The sequence below is a fragment of the Etheostoma spectabile genome, chromosome 16, assembly GCF_008692095.1.
Source record: "Etheostoma spectabile isolate EspeVRDwgs_2016 chromosome 16, UIUC_Espe_1.0, whole genome shotgun sequence".
Taxonomy (NCBI): domain Eukaryota; kingdom Metazoa; phylum Chordata; class Actinopteri; order Perciformes; family Percidae; genus Etheostoma; species Etheostoma spectabile.
Window position 1 is genome coordinate 23325444 of NC_045748.1, and position 16357 is coordinate 23341800.

At 40.6% G+C, this 16357-nt stretch overlaps 2 protein-coding genes across 4 annotated transcripts in view; both read right to left on the bottom strand.

The window, feature by feature from the left end:
* The window catches only part of uap1l1 (UDP-N-acetylglucosamine pyrophosphorylase 1 like 1), a 26616-nt gene extending 17936 nt beyond the window's left edge, over positions 1 to 8680 (bottom strand). Inside the window, exons 1-5 of the mRNA XM_032539417.1 lie at positions 8026 to 8680; positions 5623 to 5827; positions 3226 to 3401; positions 2912 to 3084; positions 589 to 782 (exon numbers count right to left, since the gene is read on the bottom strand). Of these exons, the coding sequence (XP_032395308.1) occupies positions 589 to 782; positions 2912 to 3084; positions 3226 to 3401; positions 5623 to 5827; positions 8026 to 8305 (1028 nt within the window). The 5' untranslated portion in view covers positions 8306 to 8680. The remainder of the gene's footprint in view (positions 1 to 588; positions 783 to 2911; positions 3085 to 3225; positions 3402 to 5622; positions 5828 to 8025) is intronic.
* Positions 8681 to 13664: 4984 nt separating this feature from the next.
* Positions 13665 to 16357, bottom strand: part of slc25a25b (solute carrier family 25 member 25b) — a 24155-nt gene continuing 21462 nt past the window's right edge. For all 3 annotated transcript variants that reach the window (XM_032539787.1, XM_032539784.1, XM_032539785.1), the window contains one exon: positions 13665 to 15268. In XM_032539787.1, the coding sequence (XP_032395678.1) occupies positions 15084 to 15268 (185 nt within the window). In that variant the 3' untranslated portion in view covers positions 13665 to 15083. The remainder of the gene's footprint in view (positions 15269 to 16357) is intronic.

Below are 16357 nucleotides of genomic sequence, written 5' to 3' on the forward strand. Positions count from 1 at the left end.
TCAGTTTTGACCTGGAAGGACAAGTTCATGGTTAACGGGAAGACAAGACAAGGGTTAAGGGCGTATCCTGTTAAACTTTGCAAGTCAATATGTTGTCTATACACTGTACTTCCATGAACTGCCTCTCACCCTCTAGACCAGGGGTCTTCAACGTTTTCAAGGCCAAGGACCCCCAAACTGATGGCGAGATGGAGCGGGGACCCCCTAATTATATATATTGTATAAAATTTTGTTATATCAAACTGGTCCTATAGTGCCATGTGTGCATTGATGACTGAAAGACTTCTTCTGCCTCCATTTATCTGTTTACTACAGTGTGTTGAATTCATGTTAATGTGGATTTAAAGACATTTCAATTAGTGGAAAAAATTGCAGGGGGGGAATATAAAAAAAAGTCTAATCAACCAAAACTTTCGCGACCCCCATGCAGTACCTCCGCGGACCCCCTAGGGGTCGCGAACCCCCTATTGAAGACCCCTGCTCTAGACTGTAGTGTGTTTTACTCAAATCAGTCTGATTTCACTTGCTGTGACTCACATGTACTGTGAGGGATCGTACCAACACATATGCGACAGTAAAGGCTCTTACTCTGCTACGTCCTGCAGGAAAGCCCTGGTGAAGAAGTGATTACAGATGTTGCCAGCACTGTACACCAGCTCCCCTCCAGGTCCTCGGAGCTCGGCTGTCTCCGGTTGGATCTCGCTGTACTCCACCACCTGGGAGACGCCTCGCACCCTGCAAACAACGCCCACTGGCTCGCCGGGGTACGCCTTCTCCACCACCTGACATGATAGAGATAAAAGGCCGGATGGAAACGCACCTCACAATTTTGCATTTTTCTCAAACCCAGATCTTTATTTTATTTGACTAACACTAACCCTAACTCACCTAACACCAACCTCACCCTAACCCCTATGCCTGTTTTTAACACCTATTTCCCATCCTACTCCAAGCAATGAAACAACTTGTGGTTGAACTTGATCAGAAATATACAGTATATATATATACACCACACACATAAACACACTATATGATGCGTAACACAACAGACACACTATATAGACACACACATAATAACACACACAACATATACACACACACCACACACACACACACACACACACACACACACACACACACACACACCACACACACCACACACACACACACACACACAACACACACACACACACACCACACCCCCACACACACACAACACCACACACCACACACACACACCCAACCCACACCCACACACACACACCTTCCTACCACAAGCAATAACACTTTTTAACATGTCATCACTGGGTTCTAGATGAGACTTTTGGGCTCCACACTACGCACTAAGTGCAACCTGCACAATTGGTTTATTTCACTTTAGCATACATTTAAGCATATTATTAAGCATTTGCACATTTTGGTTTTCCCATCCTGTATATATTCAAATATTTGTTCTTTTATTTTATTCTATTATTGTTATTTCATGTGTACTGTATGTATGTATATTTTTCCTAGTATCTCATTTATATTTATATTCTGTGTTGTGCGACTGATTTACGTGTGCTGCTGTAACACCGTAATTTCCCATTTTTCTTGGGATCAATAAATATCTATCTATCTATCTATCTATCTATCTATCTATCTATCTATCTATCTATCTATCTATCTATCTATCTATCTCTATCTATCTATCTATCTATCTATCTATATACAGGGTATGAAAGGCTGGGATCATTGTTTTATTTACCAACCCCTAAAACCTAACTGGCGTATTTTAAAGTTTTAAATTGATTTTTACTTTTGCCTGTGCAGCACAATCCTTGGGATGTAGACTGACCTTCTCTTGATCTATCATTAAGGGTAAGCCCAGCCACCCAAAAGGTAGGTCCAAAACTCTGCCTTGGGGCATACCCCCGCTTTTTACCACAACAGTCCAGCCTACAACCACCGCAAGCAGCACCAATCCGGCAGAGAACCAGGACTTAGAGCGGCTGCCTCTCATGCGGATTGCTTCCCACTCGACTGCAACAGCCCCAGAGCATGCTGAAGGTCACAGTCTGATGAAGCCAACACAACCATATCATCTACAAAAACAAAAAATTCCAAGGACCCCATACAAGGCACTCTCCTCCCACAGGCTGCAATTGAGACTTAACAGAAATCGTGATAAGGGAACACCCTGGCAGAGTCTCCTGAGAATACAGACAAAGCTCTCACTCTGGTCATGTAAGGACCAGATGTCTCGTAGCAACAGTCCCGGTACCCCATACTCCCAGAGGACACAGTCAGAAACCTTCGCCAGGTCCACAAAACTCATCAAGACTGGATGGGCAAACTCCCATGTTCCCCTGGAACACTGTTCATTTTACAAAGACCCAACAATTTCCCACGAGCAAGCATTTGGTGCAACAGTGGCGAGGAAGAAAAACGGCCTTTTAGGAAGAAACCTGGGACAGACCAAGGCTCTAGGAGATCAGGCTACCTCAAGTGGCCATGATAAGTTATTTAACAACTCTGTATTCAAATCAGAAGTAGTCATGTTTGCCATAACATAACAATAGGTTACCTATTTTATATACTTTCCTTCCTTTGCGAGAGTGAGGTGGGAAGATGGATATCATTCTCATGTCTGTGTTATAAGTACTGAGCTGGAGTCAGAGCAGGTGGACATATCCGAGCAGGGACAAAAAGCTAGCCTGGTTCTGTCCAAAAATACATCTAACAACACCTCTAAAGCTCATTACTCATCTTTACACAAGCAGAAATGTATAAAGGATGCCTTCCTGCTCCAGCTTTGCATTTAATGCACAGGCATGACGGCAATGTTCTCATCTAGCTCTCAGAAAGAAAGCAAATGTTGAACTATTCCTTTAAGGGACTCTTTTATATCTACTGAGTGATATTACTCTACCTTGGCTCCACAGTCGGCTCCTTTGCTCACACAGAACCCAATAAACACGGGGTCAGCCATTTTGACCAGGATGTTGTCTACACAGTACACATGCAGGTACTCCACTCCTCTCTTCTTCATGTCCTCCAGCACCTTGTTGTCCACCAACGCCTGGTACAGACCACCATTCCCATCTGGCAGAGAGTGGAGAGGTTTTGAAACATGGTGCACTACCTCAAACTATCCTGAACACACATCAGTGGCAACAGGTGAAACCACAGTGGTTTTACTGAGATTTGTGTCTGGATCTTCTGTAGGAGCTGATGTGCACCTACCTGGGGCCATGGCTAACTGCCCTTTGCCCTGCAGGATGACCTTTCCATCAAACGTCACTGCGGGGATCATCCTTTGCTCAAACATCACAATGTTTGACGGCTCCAGACCAAAGTAGTTGTTCTCCTTGAAGAACTTCTCAGTGGGTGCCAGAGTGAACTCACTGGTCATTATGTACCTGAAGAGTTGCCACAGTACAGACAAGGTGTTCAAATATTAAAGTTATTACTCTTTATAATCTTGTTGACATGATTTATCTCAAAATTATCATGTTTTTAAATCACATAACATTACTTTAAATATTTTTGTATCAACAACGGATCACAAGACGTATGTAAAAGGGGTCACTCTTAGTAAAAAATACACAAATAATTAAAGCTGTAAGCAGCTTTGGACTATTAAGTGAACAAGGTGTACCCAGTCCACACTGGGCCGTCTTGACTGCCTTGATTCTGCACATATTTCTGTTACTGTGGTCCTATTTATTTTTTTATTATTTCCTCCAATGCGTGGCACAGCGGATCCGTGCGCACTGACTGGATAACCCGTTGTGATTGGACGAAGAATGACATCGGGGCCTAATTTATAATCATTTTCATATTAATTTATGGGAGGAGGCAAGGCGGGGTCGGTGGCTCATTCACGTTGATTGTGATGTGTAAAGGAAAGGTGCGCAGGACCTAGCGTACGCCTGGTTTTACACAGAATATTTCTGTATGTAGGTTCTTTTCAAGTTTTTGCTGTACGCCATCTTCTGGTATGAAAGCTGCACAGCCTTTTAATCGTGAGGCCCCAGTACTCTTGTTTATTTTGGGAAATTTCAAGCAGATATGACGATGTATCTTTCTTGTTCATTGCTAAACACTCAAAATGGCCGCAACGCCACACCGTTTAACAAAAAGTTTTTTTTTTTTAGTAACTTTTCCTCTTTAGGTGTTAAGATGGTACAGACCAAATTTAAAGTCCATCGGATGCGAGGAGTTCGTTAAAGTATAGCACCTTGACTTTTAGGCCTACTTCCTGTTGCCAATAGGGGGCGTTGTGACACTCTAGATGTCCTCAGGGTCGGACTTTAATGAATCCTGAAAATTTTTGAGCTAATTGCCAATTGGACAATGTACACTCAAGTTAAAGCCACTTCCTGTTTCAATGGCAAAACAGAAAATGGCTTAAGATGGCACAGACCAAATTTGCAATTGATCGGATAAAATCTCTAGGAGGAGTTTGTTAGTACGACATGTGGAAATAGCCAAAATCGCACCAATTTTGAACTTTGTGTCGTGTTCAGGATATGGCTTCAATGAAGTTTTCTGTACATCTTTACATGATACACACAGTATAACCAAGTTTCGCTAGTTGACGTTAAACGTATTGCAGGGGCTACAGTCTTTTTAACTTTGTAGGGGGCGTAGCGCGCCATTTTGTGCGCCTATTCCCGAAACCCTTAAAGTACGTACATTTTCACTAGACTTGATGCGCCCGCCAATTTTGGTGAGTTTGTGAGTATGTTAAGCCCCTTAGAAAGGCAATTCATTTGCCAAATGACAGAATAATAATAATTCCTTCAGCATTCTTCAACGCTCCACTTAGCTTTTAAGCATTATCTAGTCTCACTGCTGTGAGTTGTGAGCAGCAGGCAGCTGTTTTCAGCAAAAAAAGCTCTGATGAATTCACTGTCCAGCACCAAACAGCAGACAGACAGTTAGCAACTAGCTGGTAGACATACAGCATGTCCGTCCTCCAAAGGCAGAGAGCAGTAACTACAAAAAAAAAGCTTACCTTTGAAGTTTTCAGGCTGACTGGAAACTGTAACAGATGGATGTGTACCCTCATTTTATTGTTAGCTAAGATTGCAGCGCCTGCTACTCTGCTAAGCTACATTTTAGCATGACTAGTTTAGCTGTTGAGCTTTGACTCGAACCCCTACCTTATTTATTTATTTCAATTACGGTGGTGAAGTTATCTATCTCAATTTGGCTCTCTTGTTTTAACCATTCATTATTTCTATTTGATTTTCTTTGAGATAATACAAGTCTGGTTAACTAAATTGTGTATGTAGTTACTGTATTTAGCAGCTAATATTAATAGCTAAATATTTTCTTTAAAAATAAACCTAAAACGGAGCTAAGAGAAGAGTGAATATTTGCATTAAATGTGCCAGGTGAACAGAAACATGACATCAAGTGAATGCTAATGTTGCTTCGTGTCTGCTGGATGTTCGCCATAACAATATTACGTTTAACTATTTATGATATTGGTTTACAGCTTGTTTCTGCTGCTCCCAGGAGTTTTTTATAGTGCATTGTACTGTAGTGTCTGGGAGTTGTGTTTAACATACCCTGTGTAAGCAGAAGCCTACACATGGTCATACTGAAGAAAGATCCATTGTGTAATCTTACCACGGAACGGTGCATTTGGAGCCATACTTTCTGTCGGCCAGCTCCTGGATTTTGTGAATGCGCTCTGTCTGGATTTGATACAAGGTCTTGCCGCTTGGTAGCCCAACGTTATACATCCCTTTGGGATACTGTACACCAAGGCGGGTCCCCTGACCACCAGCCAAGAGCAGGACCCCAACTCGATTCTCTGAGATTTGCAACAGCCCTGTCAAAATAGAGTAGTAAAACAGAGTGGTAACATCATCAGCAGCAGCAAGGCCTTTAAACTTTACAACCGGCACACCTACTGTAGCACATACCTTTTGTCATTCTTTACATACTTTGAGGGTTTTAGATAAGTAGTTCCCAACCTTTTTTGGCTTGTGACACTAACTCACAAACCCTGATAACAGGTCACGAGCAGGTCAAATGACCTTTCCCTTTCCAGATTGTTTTTGACTTACAAAGAGGTAAATTTAACTCTTATCTTTATCTCTCTAGTATTTCAGAAGAAAATAAGTATAAATATTATTTAACGTGTTTTTTAATGTGCACATAAATCTGTAGATTGATGGATAAAAGTATTTTGCTCTAAGACCTGGAAATACAGACACGTCATCGGTTACAAATCAGGCCTCTCAATTGGCTCTTGGTGTTTTTACAAACCCTGACTTCTTTGCCTGCCTGTATCTTTTTGCCATAATGCCTGATTTCCACCGGTTGCATAACGGCTGCGGATCGGCTCCGCTGCATGTCGGCTCCGTGCGCCGCACGTCCGCCGTGTGCTGAATTGCTGCAGAGCTCTGCGTATCTGCACCGGAGGGCTGCCGGAGCTGGGACGCAGCTGGGACGCAGCTGGGACGCAGCTGGGACGCAGCTGGGACGCAGCTGGGACGCAGCTGGGACGCAGCTGGGACGCAGCTGTTCCTTAGTCAGTGAAAATACACACATTGACTAATGGAAACCTAATGACTCACCTATGATCCACAGCCGTTCCACACCCAGTGGAAATAGGGGGTTGTTGTCCCTCAGTAGCATTACAGCCTACATACCACTAGTCAGCTGTAGCACCCAGTGACTTTACAGTAAGTGTGTATATATATATATATATAACATATATATGTTGACGCCGTATTGCACACCAACCAGGTGTATTTATATGCCGTTTTTTTGGCCTCAATAGCTATTTTCAAGTCTTCCTCAATACAGCATTATGTTCATTTAGTAAATTAGGTTCTAATATATTTTTCCAAGGAAACATGTCCTTCAACGCAGAGGTTTTCTACTCATGGAGCAAAAATACTAAATACTGTCAACTTTTCAGTCAATAATATATGTATACACACATTTACAGTTTTGTCTACACATACAGATTGTTAGCATTTGTCTACACATTTACAAATCTCAATACACTAGAAAATCTGCATAGCCTAGAGATTTTGAGATTTTATTTGACACATTTAGGCTACAAATCTGATGCACACACCATTTCTTATCAGAAATTGGACATTTGTGTCACCTTCTCTATACCTTCCTTCCTTCCTTCTACTGTCCTCCTACTTTTACAAGTCTCTCTCTTTTTTCAAAGTTATGTCCTGGTTTTTGATACTATTTTTGACCTATTCTTGCCTTACTTCCTTCCTTCTTTCCCGCATATTTTTCCAAAGTTTTGTCCTTTTCTCATTAGCATTTCAATGTTTTTTCAGTTAAGGCTGTTGTTTAGTAAATCTATTGCTGACAGCCTTTATATAGACTTTTTTTTCTACCAAAAATGATAACAATAACAATAACAATTCAAAAAGGGTTAAATTATTAGAAAAAGTTTGACAACCACTGCTCTAGGTGTATCCACTGGGGACAGGAAGACATGTCCTCACTACTTTTCAAAATCCCGTTTGTGACACACACACACACACACACACACACACACACACACACACACACACACATTAATTTGTTTGATGTTACTTTATGTATACATCTTGATGATCTATTTTATACATGGTTGTAGCTATTATTCTTTCTGGGAGAATCGTCATGATAAACTTAATTAATTACTTGATTATGTATAACCTACTCCCTAAAATGATGTAGAAATGCAGAAATTCAGAGCATTTTCACTAAATGCTTGCTCTTCTGGAATTACTGGAATTGTTGGGTCTTTGTTACTTTTATAGTGTGGTCTACTCTATCTGTCTTTAGATATTGTCTGATTATGATTTGATACTATAAATAAAATTGAATTGAAAGAAAATTGTCGGAGGACCCCTAGACTCCCGATTTTGTGTGTTCCCCCACAACACCCTTTTTTTATTGATTTACTATATTAATGCAAAATAGGCTTACAAAAAAGTAAAGTCCTGGATAAAAACGGCTTGCAGTGAGAGCATTACAGGTTACCGTAAAACATCTAAAAACATTCACCTTCATTTTCCCACTCTGCAAGAGAGTCTTTGTCACTTTTCCTCACGCTGCCGATGGACTCTGGGGGAACCGGCTCTATGTGTTGATCCAAGCTGGCAGGCGGGGAGGCTGCAGCCCTCGCTGCCCCTTCGCAGTGGTCCTTAAGTCCCTTTAGATCCAGCTGGGACAACTCTTGGAGGAAGCGGTCTCTCTCCGCCTCACAGAGCTCCGGCCAAAACTGCAGGATGTGAGACTGCCCTGCACTCTCTAAACTCTGCTTCACTTGCTCCAAGGACAACATTTTGTGTCTCGGTAACAAAGCAAACCGTGGAGTAGAAAATTAAAAAAAAAATAATAGCCTACTCTTTCATCCTACTTCCTTTTCTCAATTCTCTCAACAGGAGCTATAGGCGCGTGGTAGTTTGTAGGAAATGACTGTCTCGTGACTGCAGCTCTCGGACCCAACCGGTCCCGTGGTAAATAAGGTCTTTACAACAGGATATGCCGCTGGCGCTGCTGCCAAAAAAAAAATGTCTTTATGCATTTTTTGGTTTACAAAGGCGGCGAAAACATGTTTGAAACCGCATTCGGTAAACCACCGACGTGTGGACGACTTCCTCTTAGTCAGCAGCGAGGCACGAGACCAGCGAGTCCGAGGGAAAGCTGTGCTGACTCAGCGTCTCTTTAGCTAGCTAGCTGTAGCCTACCGACTGCTGCACTACAAGTATCAGCACATACTACCAAAACTCGACATCAGATAAGGAAAGTACTGCACTCTAAGCAACTACCTAGTATCATATCATATATATCAAGTCAACATATAAGTCTTTTACTCCAATTCCTTTCATCTTGTACAGTACATTGACTCAAGTAAATTCGAAGTAGGCCTACCTGACTTTACTTAATAGTATTTCCACATTATATAACTTTAAAACTTCTACTCCTCTACCTTTTAGAATCATACTATTGTATATATTTTTTTACTACTGTACACTGCATTTATCTGACAGCTTTAGTTACAGTCTCTCATAAGCTTCTTGTCCAATTAAAACCATATATCTTCAGTAGTGTTGATTACGTATGTTTGTGTTACACTGAAGGATGAAGTGTTCCTTTATGAGTTGAGAAAATTCCCATACTTCTTTTACTGAATAATTATTAATTTTAAAAGCCTCATGGACTGGAAAATACATCCTCACAAAGCTGAAAAATGTATTTCTGACCTCAGGAAAACATGACTTTATAGAGACACCTGGTTCTCACAGGACATTGACCCTACAAACATGATTATCTTATGAAATATGATGCATTGCTGTAGATTAAACTACCTAACAGCATATAAAGGAGTTAAACTTAGCTCAGGATATTATTTTGTCTGATTGATATAATTCTATAGCCTCTATTTTGGAAAAGATTTTGTCTGAAGAAGTGATGTTAATTAAATCTAATGTTGAGGAGGGACAATTTAGTTTAAGTTGTTCAATTAAATTTGATTGGAAGATTTGAAATGTAGATATTAACGGAAGTGACTGCTCCTAATGCTGTAGCCTACATACATCTGGACCAGTTGGGAGAAGGAAATGTGTTAGAAGTGTGACGCCCTTTTTCCATCCTTTGTGTAACACATCCTTTGTGTGTGTAATTGTTAGATTTTTTTAAATATTACATTAATTTGTAATTACTTAGGAATTCTAAGTAAGACAGAACACTATCATCCATCACATATTTCAAAAAGGCACACAAACAGCTCCTTCTTAACAGTTACACTTGCACGCGTTAATTAATTTGTTTATGTGTTATCCAAGCCTTGTTTGCACTGTCCGTATATATCTAGCCCAGCGGATGTCTTGTATAAATGTCTTTGTCCTTATTTAACTGTAATGTTTTCAGTTGTTGAAATTTATTTTTCTATATGGATGTCTTGTATTAATGTCTGTCTTGACGTGCTGTACCCATGTTTTATGTTTCTGCAGAACAGGAACCTGCTGAAAACCAGTTTTTAAACTTAGTCAGGCCCGTTTTTATATTGTAATGTTACTTTTTCTAACTTTCCTGTATAATAAATGTATGAAATGAAAATGAAAGACACTGTCGTTGAATCCACACGACGCAAGCCTTTAAGGCCGATTTATCGATGCAACCGAGCTGGCGCGTGCCAATGTGACGTCAAAACGACGTAGATCTCGGTGGCGGGCCAGGATTTTTTGAGTGTGTGTCCAAAGGGCGCGCACCACTCTATTTTTGTTTAGCAGCGCGCCACAAAGTGGAAACAGGAAGGAGGACTGAGGACTCTCAGTGTGACTAAAAACTCTCTTGTAAACTCACTGGGTTAAGATGAGTTCTTTTATGGTGAATGAAAGGCTTGAGCCGACAAAGTAGGTCATCCAATCAAATCGAAGCATTGGCGGCCATGCTGCTGCTTGTTCTGCCGTTGTTTATCTTTTTCTTCTTATTCTAGTCCGTAGAAATAGTAAAGTCGGTAGTCTTTCCTCATTAGCGCCACCTCTATTACGGCGCTCGACAGCTCGGCTGCGGGCTAGTGTACCAGACGCACCACCCCCACCCCTCCTCTGCCCAGTTGCTAGTAGCCAAGGAGGACACGGAGGATTACAAAAACATGATGGACTATATCTAGACTGGATTAGATATATATCTGGACTAATTATCTTAACTCGAGCTTCTGGATGTGAAAATCATCGGACTTAAACACAGCCATACTGAGAAATACAAAAAGTTTAATGGAACTGATTAATTAGCGTTGTATCAACTCTTTTGGCAATGGCTTGAATGAAATGGACGTCCATGAATATCAAATAGTTGCGCACTATAGCTTTAAAGCTGCAGTAGATATAAAGAAGAGAAAAAAAACGACATGATTTCAAGTGAAGTGAGACCTCTTCCCGCAGCTTTCACTCTACCCTCTTTGTCTGCATGTATACAACAGCCAATAGGAACGCTCTCTTTCGCTGACTCTCTGTGATTGGCCAGATTCTCCCATCACATGCAAGATCTTCTAAACCGAGCCAAGAGAAGGTGCATACATCAACTTTTCTCTCAGACCACTTAAATCCCATTTTGCTGAAATTTTTTTTTTTGTTGAGTTTTTGCCCAAAAGATGCCAAAGATATATTGCCTACCTAAGCATAAAGGTTTTATACACGTTGCAATGTCAGCTTAAACCAGCCATGGTGACACATGTATTGGCTTTAAAGAAACTCTAATATGCACTCAGTACTGCAATTTAATATTGTAATTTTGTTTGCAGTGATAGTATTTTACTTGCCTTGGGTAATCTCTACAGAGGGAAATGCACACAAATTCCCTTCAGTATATTTTTTAATATAATAACCAGGAAATATCCATTAAATATCCTTTAAAAGTACAACAACAACAGTAGATGGAGCAATTAGACCAGTTACTGTCAGTATTTGGCTAATGCAACAATATTGTAACACTGTAAAATCCATTAGTCCAAATGTTGAGTACTTTTACCCTTTTGAATGCATCCATACATACAAGACAGGGAGTATTTGAGCAAGTTTCCCACCACGGTCTGGTTCTAGTACCTACTACCTAGTATCTACAACTAACTTGAGTTTCATTGGTTGTGCACTTATTCAACAACTTCCCCAATTTTCCCTTCCACCTGACTGTCTTGCACTGCTGTCGTGTCCGTTGCTGTGTCTGCTGCCTGTCACATGTCTAGGCTGTTTGTTGGTTTTGGCTCTCTGCCTACTGACTCTTTTAACCTTCATGAACAAGCCTGTACAGTTATCGGGACGGTGCGGTTTCTCCCCATCAGGCAGAGCGGTTGCTGCCGTTTCTGGAGAACCACCTTTCCTCATATAGGACTCATATAGGGTTATAAGCCAAGGTAAATGTCTGCTCACCCCATCATATAAGATTATAAAGGGCCTAACATTATGTGCTTTCAACTTTTGACTCTATTTTGGATAAATCTGCCTCTCTGGGGTTTAACTGTATATTACAGGTCAGTGTTTTCTTGTGGAGGCCTTATGAAAGGGGTCTTTTAAGTGCTTGGGGAACTGTATAAATGTGGTAGATGTAAATCCTATGTTCTCAGATTCAGAACCTACCTCCCATGTTGAGTACAAGAGACATTTGTTAAAAGCATTGAGCATCACAATATTACAGAACTATTAATTTAAGAATTTGCCCAATCAGATATCAGTATGGAGGAAAGCTGTGAGTATTTTATCTCTGGACACTGAGTAGGACATTTTGTGTATTAGAACAACAACGGGATCTGTTGGTCCATTTCTTTAACTGTCTATGTCCACAACAACGGGATCTGTTGGTCCATTTCTTTAACTGTCTATGTCCAGAGCAACGGGATCTGTTGGCCCATTTCTTTAACTGTCTATGTCCACAACAACGGGATCTGTTGGTCCATTTCTTTAACTGTCTATGTCCAGAGCAACGGGATCTGTTGGTCCATTTCTTTAACTGTCTATGTCCACAACAACGGATTGTTGGTCCATTTCTTAACTGTCTATGTCCCAACAACGGGATCTGTTGTCCATTTCTTAACTGTCTGTCCAGAGCAAGGGATGTTGGTCCTTTCTTAACTGTCTATGTCCAGAGAACGGGATCTGTTGGTCCATTTCTTTAACTGTCTATGTCCACAACAACGGGATCTGTTGGTCCATTTCTTTAACTGTCTATGTCCAGAGCAACGGGATCTGTTGGTCCATTTCTTTAACTGTCTATGTCCACAACAACGGGATCTGTTGGTCCATTTCTTTAACTGTCTATGTTCACAACAACGGGATCTGTTGGTCCATTTCTTTAACTGTTTATGGGAGTGACCATATGAGTCATGGTTACCATATAGTACCAGTCAAAGGTTTGGACACACACACACACACACACACACACACACACACACAGTCAACAATAGTCATTAATGCTCTTCTTCAGTGGATCCAATAGCTTGCGTGATTCTATTCTCTTGACAGTGATGCAAAGTAACTTTTGTTTAAGTTGAGGTACTCATGTGGCTTTATTCTAACTAAAAACAATTGGAATTTCTAGTTTAAATATGTAGAACTTTGGAAGAAAAAATATCTACCCCCACTCCCAGTGAAATCAAAATGATAACCAACAAATGAATGATGACAAATCAGTTTATAACAGACTGGAGTTTTAATAAGTCCTTCAATTATTTCACAAAATGTTGGTTCCTTTAAATATTTTACAACAGTGATTCATATGATTGTTAAATAGTTTTCGGTTTAATTTAGCATTGAACACTTTGGGGTTCCACATCATTGAGGCGTTGATTTTAAACCATATCAGAGTTGCTTCTATCACTCTAAAACAAAGCACTTCTTCGCCTCAGTTTTTCACCAAGACCATAATTACTCTAAAATCCAAAAGAGACTGGAATACATTCAGCAGAACCAATAGATCACAAATTCAGTCCCGAATCCTTGTTTTTTGAGTGAAAATAAATAATAAACAGGAATTAAGCAGAGTACCTTAAAGTGCATTCAATGTTCCACAGACTCCACCTCTTAGTGTTTAAGTGCATTTAAGAGAGGCACGCAAGGCACTCATGGGAATCTGTCTCTCATTTGACACAGGCATCAGTCAGGTGCTGCCTCCATAGATGTAAAACTATCTTTATATCTATGGATTGTCATATATATAAAAATATATATATATATGACTGCCTCTGCTTGGATGTGGCTGGTGTGTGATTTAAAGGACTATTTGCTTACATACAGGGTTCAAAATGTACTAGCCAAATGGGTAGTGGAGGTTCAAATTTTACCAGCCGCTCAATAGATTACCATTTTTTTTGGGCTGGTTAATAAAACAGATCTACCAGCCACTTGCAGATTTTAATTCTAACTTTGCTAATTTTGAACCCTGTTTATATCGCCCAAGAAACGGAAAATGTCTTTAGCTCACAAGCTTGTGAAATAAGATCCAGCTAATGATAGAATTACATTACGTAACTGTTCTGGACGTGAAAATATAATAATGGGCTTCAGAGAGGCTTCTGTGAAACGTCTGTACACACTTTGAGATCGAGTGTGTCAGTATGACAGCCGGCCGAGGGGCGTGACTAAGCGGTGCCTGGGGATAAGAACGGGCTGCTCAACCTGCTCACCGTCATTGGGCGGGGGTTACAAACCCACACGGGGCCCAAAGGATCTTTATTGACGCCCGTAAACGTCCAGTACACAGAAGAAGAAGAAGAAAGAAATTACAGGCAGACTGCAGGGTCTCTGCAGTTACAAACGTCACCCCACACTGAGGCATACGTGAGGATTGATTATTTTTGTATGTTTTTTTTTTTTTTTTTTTTTATAAAATGCTACTTTTAAAGTAACTGAAGAAGCTGTGAATCTTGGGAAAGAAAAAGGAAATTCAGTGTTTCATTACCCTGTAATTGCCACATTTACACAGGTGTCGTGAAGAAAAAAAAGACCCAAACAAATTCACGGTCTTGTTTTTATCATCTGTGCGCTGGATTACTAAAGCCTAGTTAACCAACAGCATACAGCTACTGCATTGTTTTGATTAAGCCGAGACTTTGTGGCTTTGTTTGGGCGGAGAGAGGGCAAGAGACAAAGCCAAAACAGTTTTAAAAAGAGAGTATGGACTGAGGTCAGAGGTTATCTGCCTTAGCAAAGCCCTTCAAGATTCATCCTTTACACAGACCAGCAGGACTACACCTGCCACATGGCAACATGACATCAATTTACTGGTTCCCCAGTAAACTACCTTATTTAATTCAATGTAAACTTTTGTCTTGTTGAAGCAATCCGGGATTGCTTCAAGACATTTAAATAAGAGCAACGAACAGACATTGTTTTCTCAAGTAGTTTCCTCCATCTTGGAAGTCTTCATCAGCCTCTCTGCTATTTAAAGTTCTCATTCCTCTTCATTCACGTCCTTCCACGTTAATCCTTTAAACCCTGGAATTTCACATTTTATAAAATGTTAAATGTCAGCTGCTTGCTTCTTCGAGTTCAGTGCAGGAAATCTTCAGCTCCCAAACAAGCAAAACCATTTGGCCTCTTGATCTCCTCACTACGCGTCCCACCTCACTTTGACTGGACCCCCAGTGCAATCTTGAGGTGCTCGTAGACCACGTAGCTGATGCTGACAGATGGAATGACCTTCATGAAGTTGGGTGCCAAGCCTCGGTAAAGTCCCATGGGCCCCTCGGTCCTAACGATGTGTCTGAACAGGGCCTTCATGGTCATTTGAGGACCCCCTTCCAGTGTTGCTGAGGAAAACAGAGGGAGACAGACTCATCCAACACCGCACCACACATAATGCTACTACTACTGTGTTGACTTCTAGATTAGATTAGATGATACTTTATTCATCCCACAGCGGGGAAATTCCCTTGTTACAGTAGCATTTTCTACAATAAAAGCAAAAAACAAACAAGTAAACACACAAGAAAAACAGGCAAACAATAGACAATGTGCAGAAGGTAGACTGAAGTAAAGTGGCGTCAAATAAAAGGTATTGTAAAGTAAAGTGCGGTTGCCATAGTACAAGAAAACAATATTGCAGTGTAAGGTAGTGACGTTAAAATTAAATGGAACATGTAATTAAAGTAATCATGCAAAAGTAGGTAACCGGAATATAAATTACATTCACCTGTGGCCATAAATAAATAAATGCCGTGCCTTCAGTACACATGGATCTTACCGTGCGGACGAGTCAATGAACATCATGCACCATGCTCAGTACAGATGCTCCGATCTGGATTCTGAAGTCATAATACAATCATTCCACATAAGAACTCTAGACATACTTCAGACAAAGGTTGCTGCCGCTACCTGCATTGTTTCTAAAAGGACAGCAGAGGGCAAGGATAGACAGGACAGCTCTAGTAGAGAGATCTCGCAGGGATATTTAGGATGGAAGTAAATGACGCTGGTGTTCATTTTACAATCCAAGTTCCCTGAACTATACATACACCTCAAACTAAGCAAACTTTCTTTTTGACAAAGCTCGCAGAAACACCGGCTTAAAGTTTGATTATGTGGTCTTGGCCAATAAGAAATGTTCATGGTATTGGTTAGATTTGCAATATTAACGGTGTCAAATTACAGAACATTCCCTCTGTTTTAACCCTCGTGTTGTCTTCCCGTCAACATTGAAAATCAACACTTTTGTTGACGTTTTTTATCCATGTTTTTAACTTTCTCTTACGTTTTTGTCCCTTTTTTTCAACACATGATGCTTTTTTTCCAATGTTTGTCACCTTTCTGACGTTTTCAACGCAACGTAACACTAACTTATCAACTTTGGTTTTACAGTTATTTTTGGAATCTATGGTCAATAAACCTCCTTTATAGGA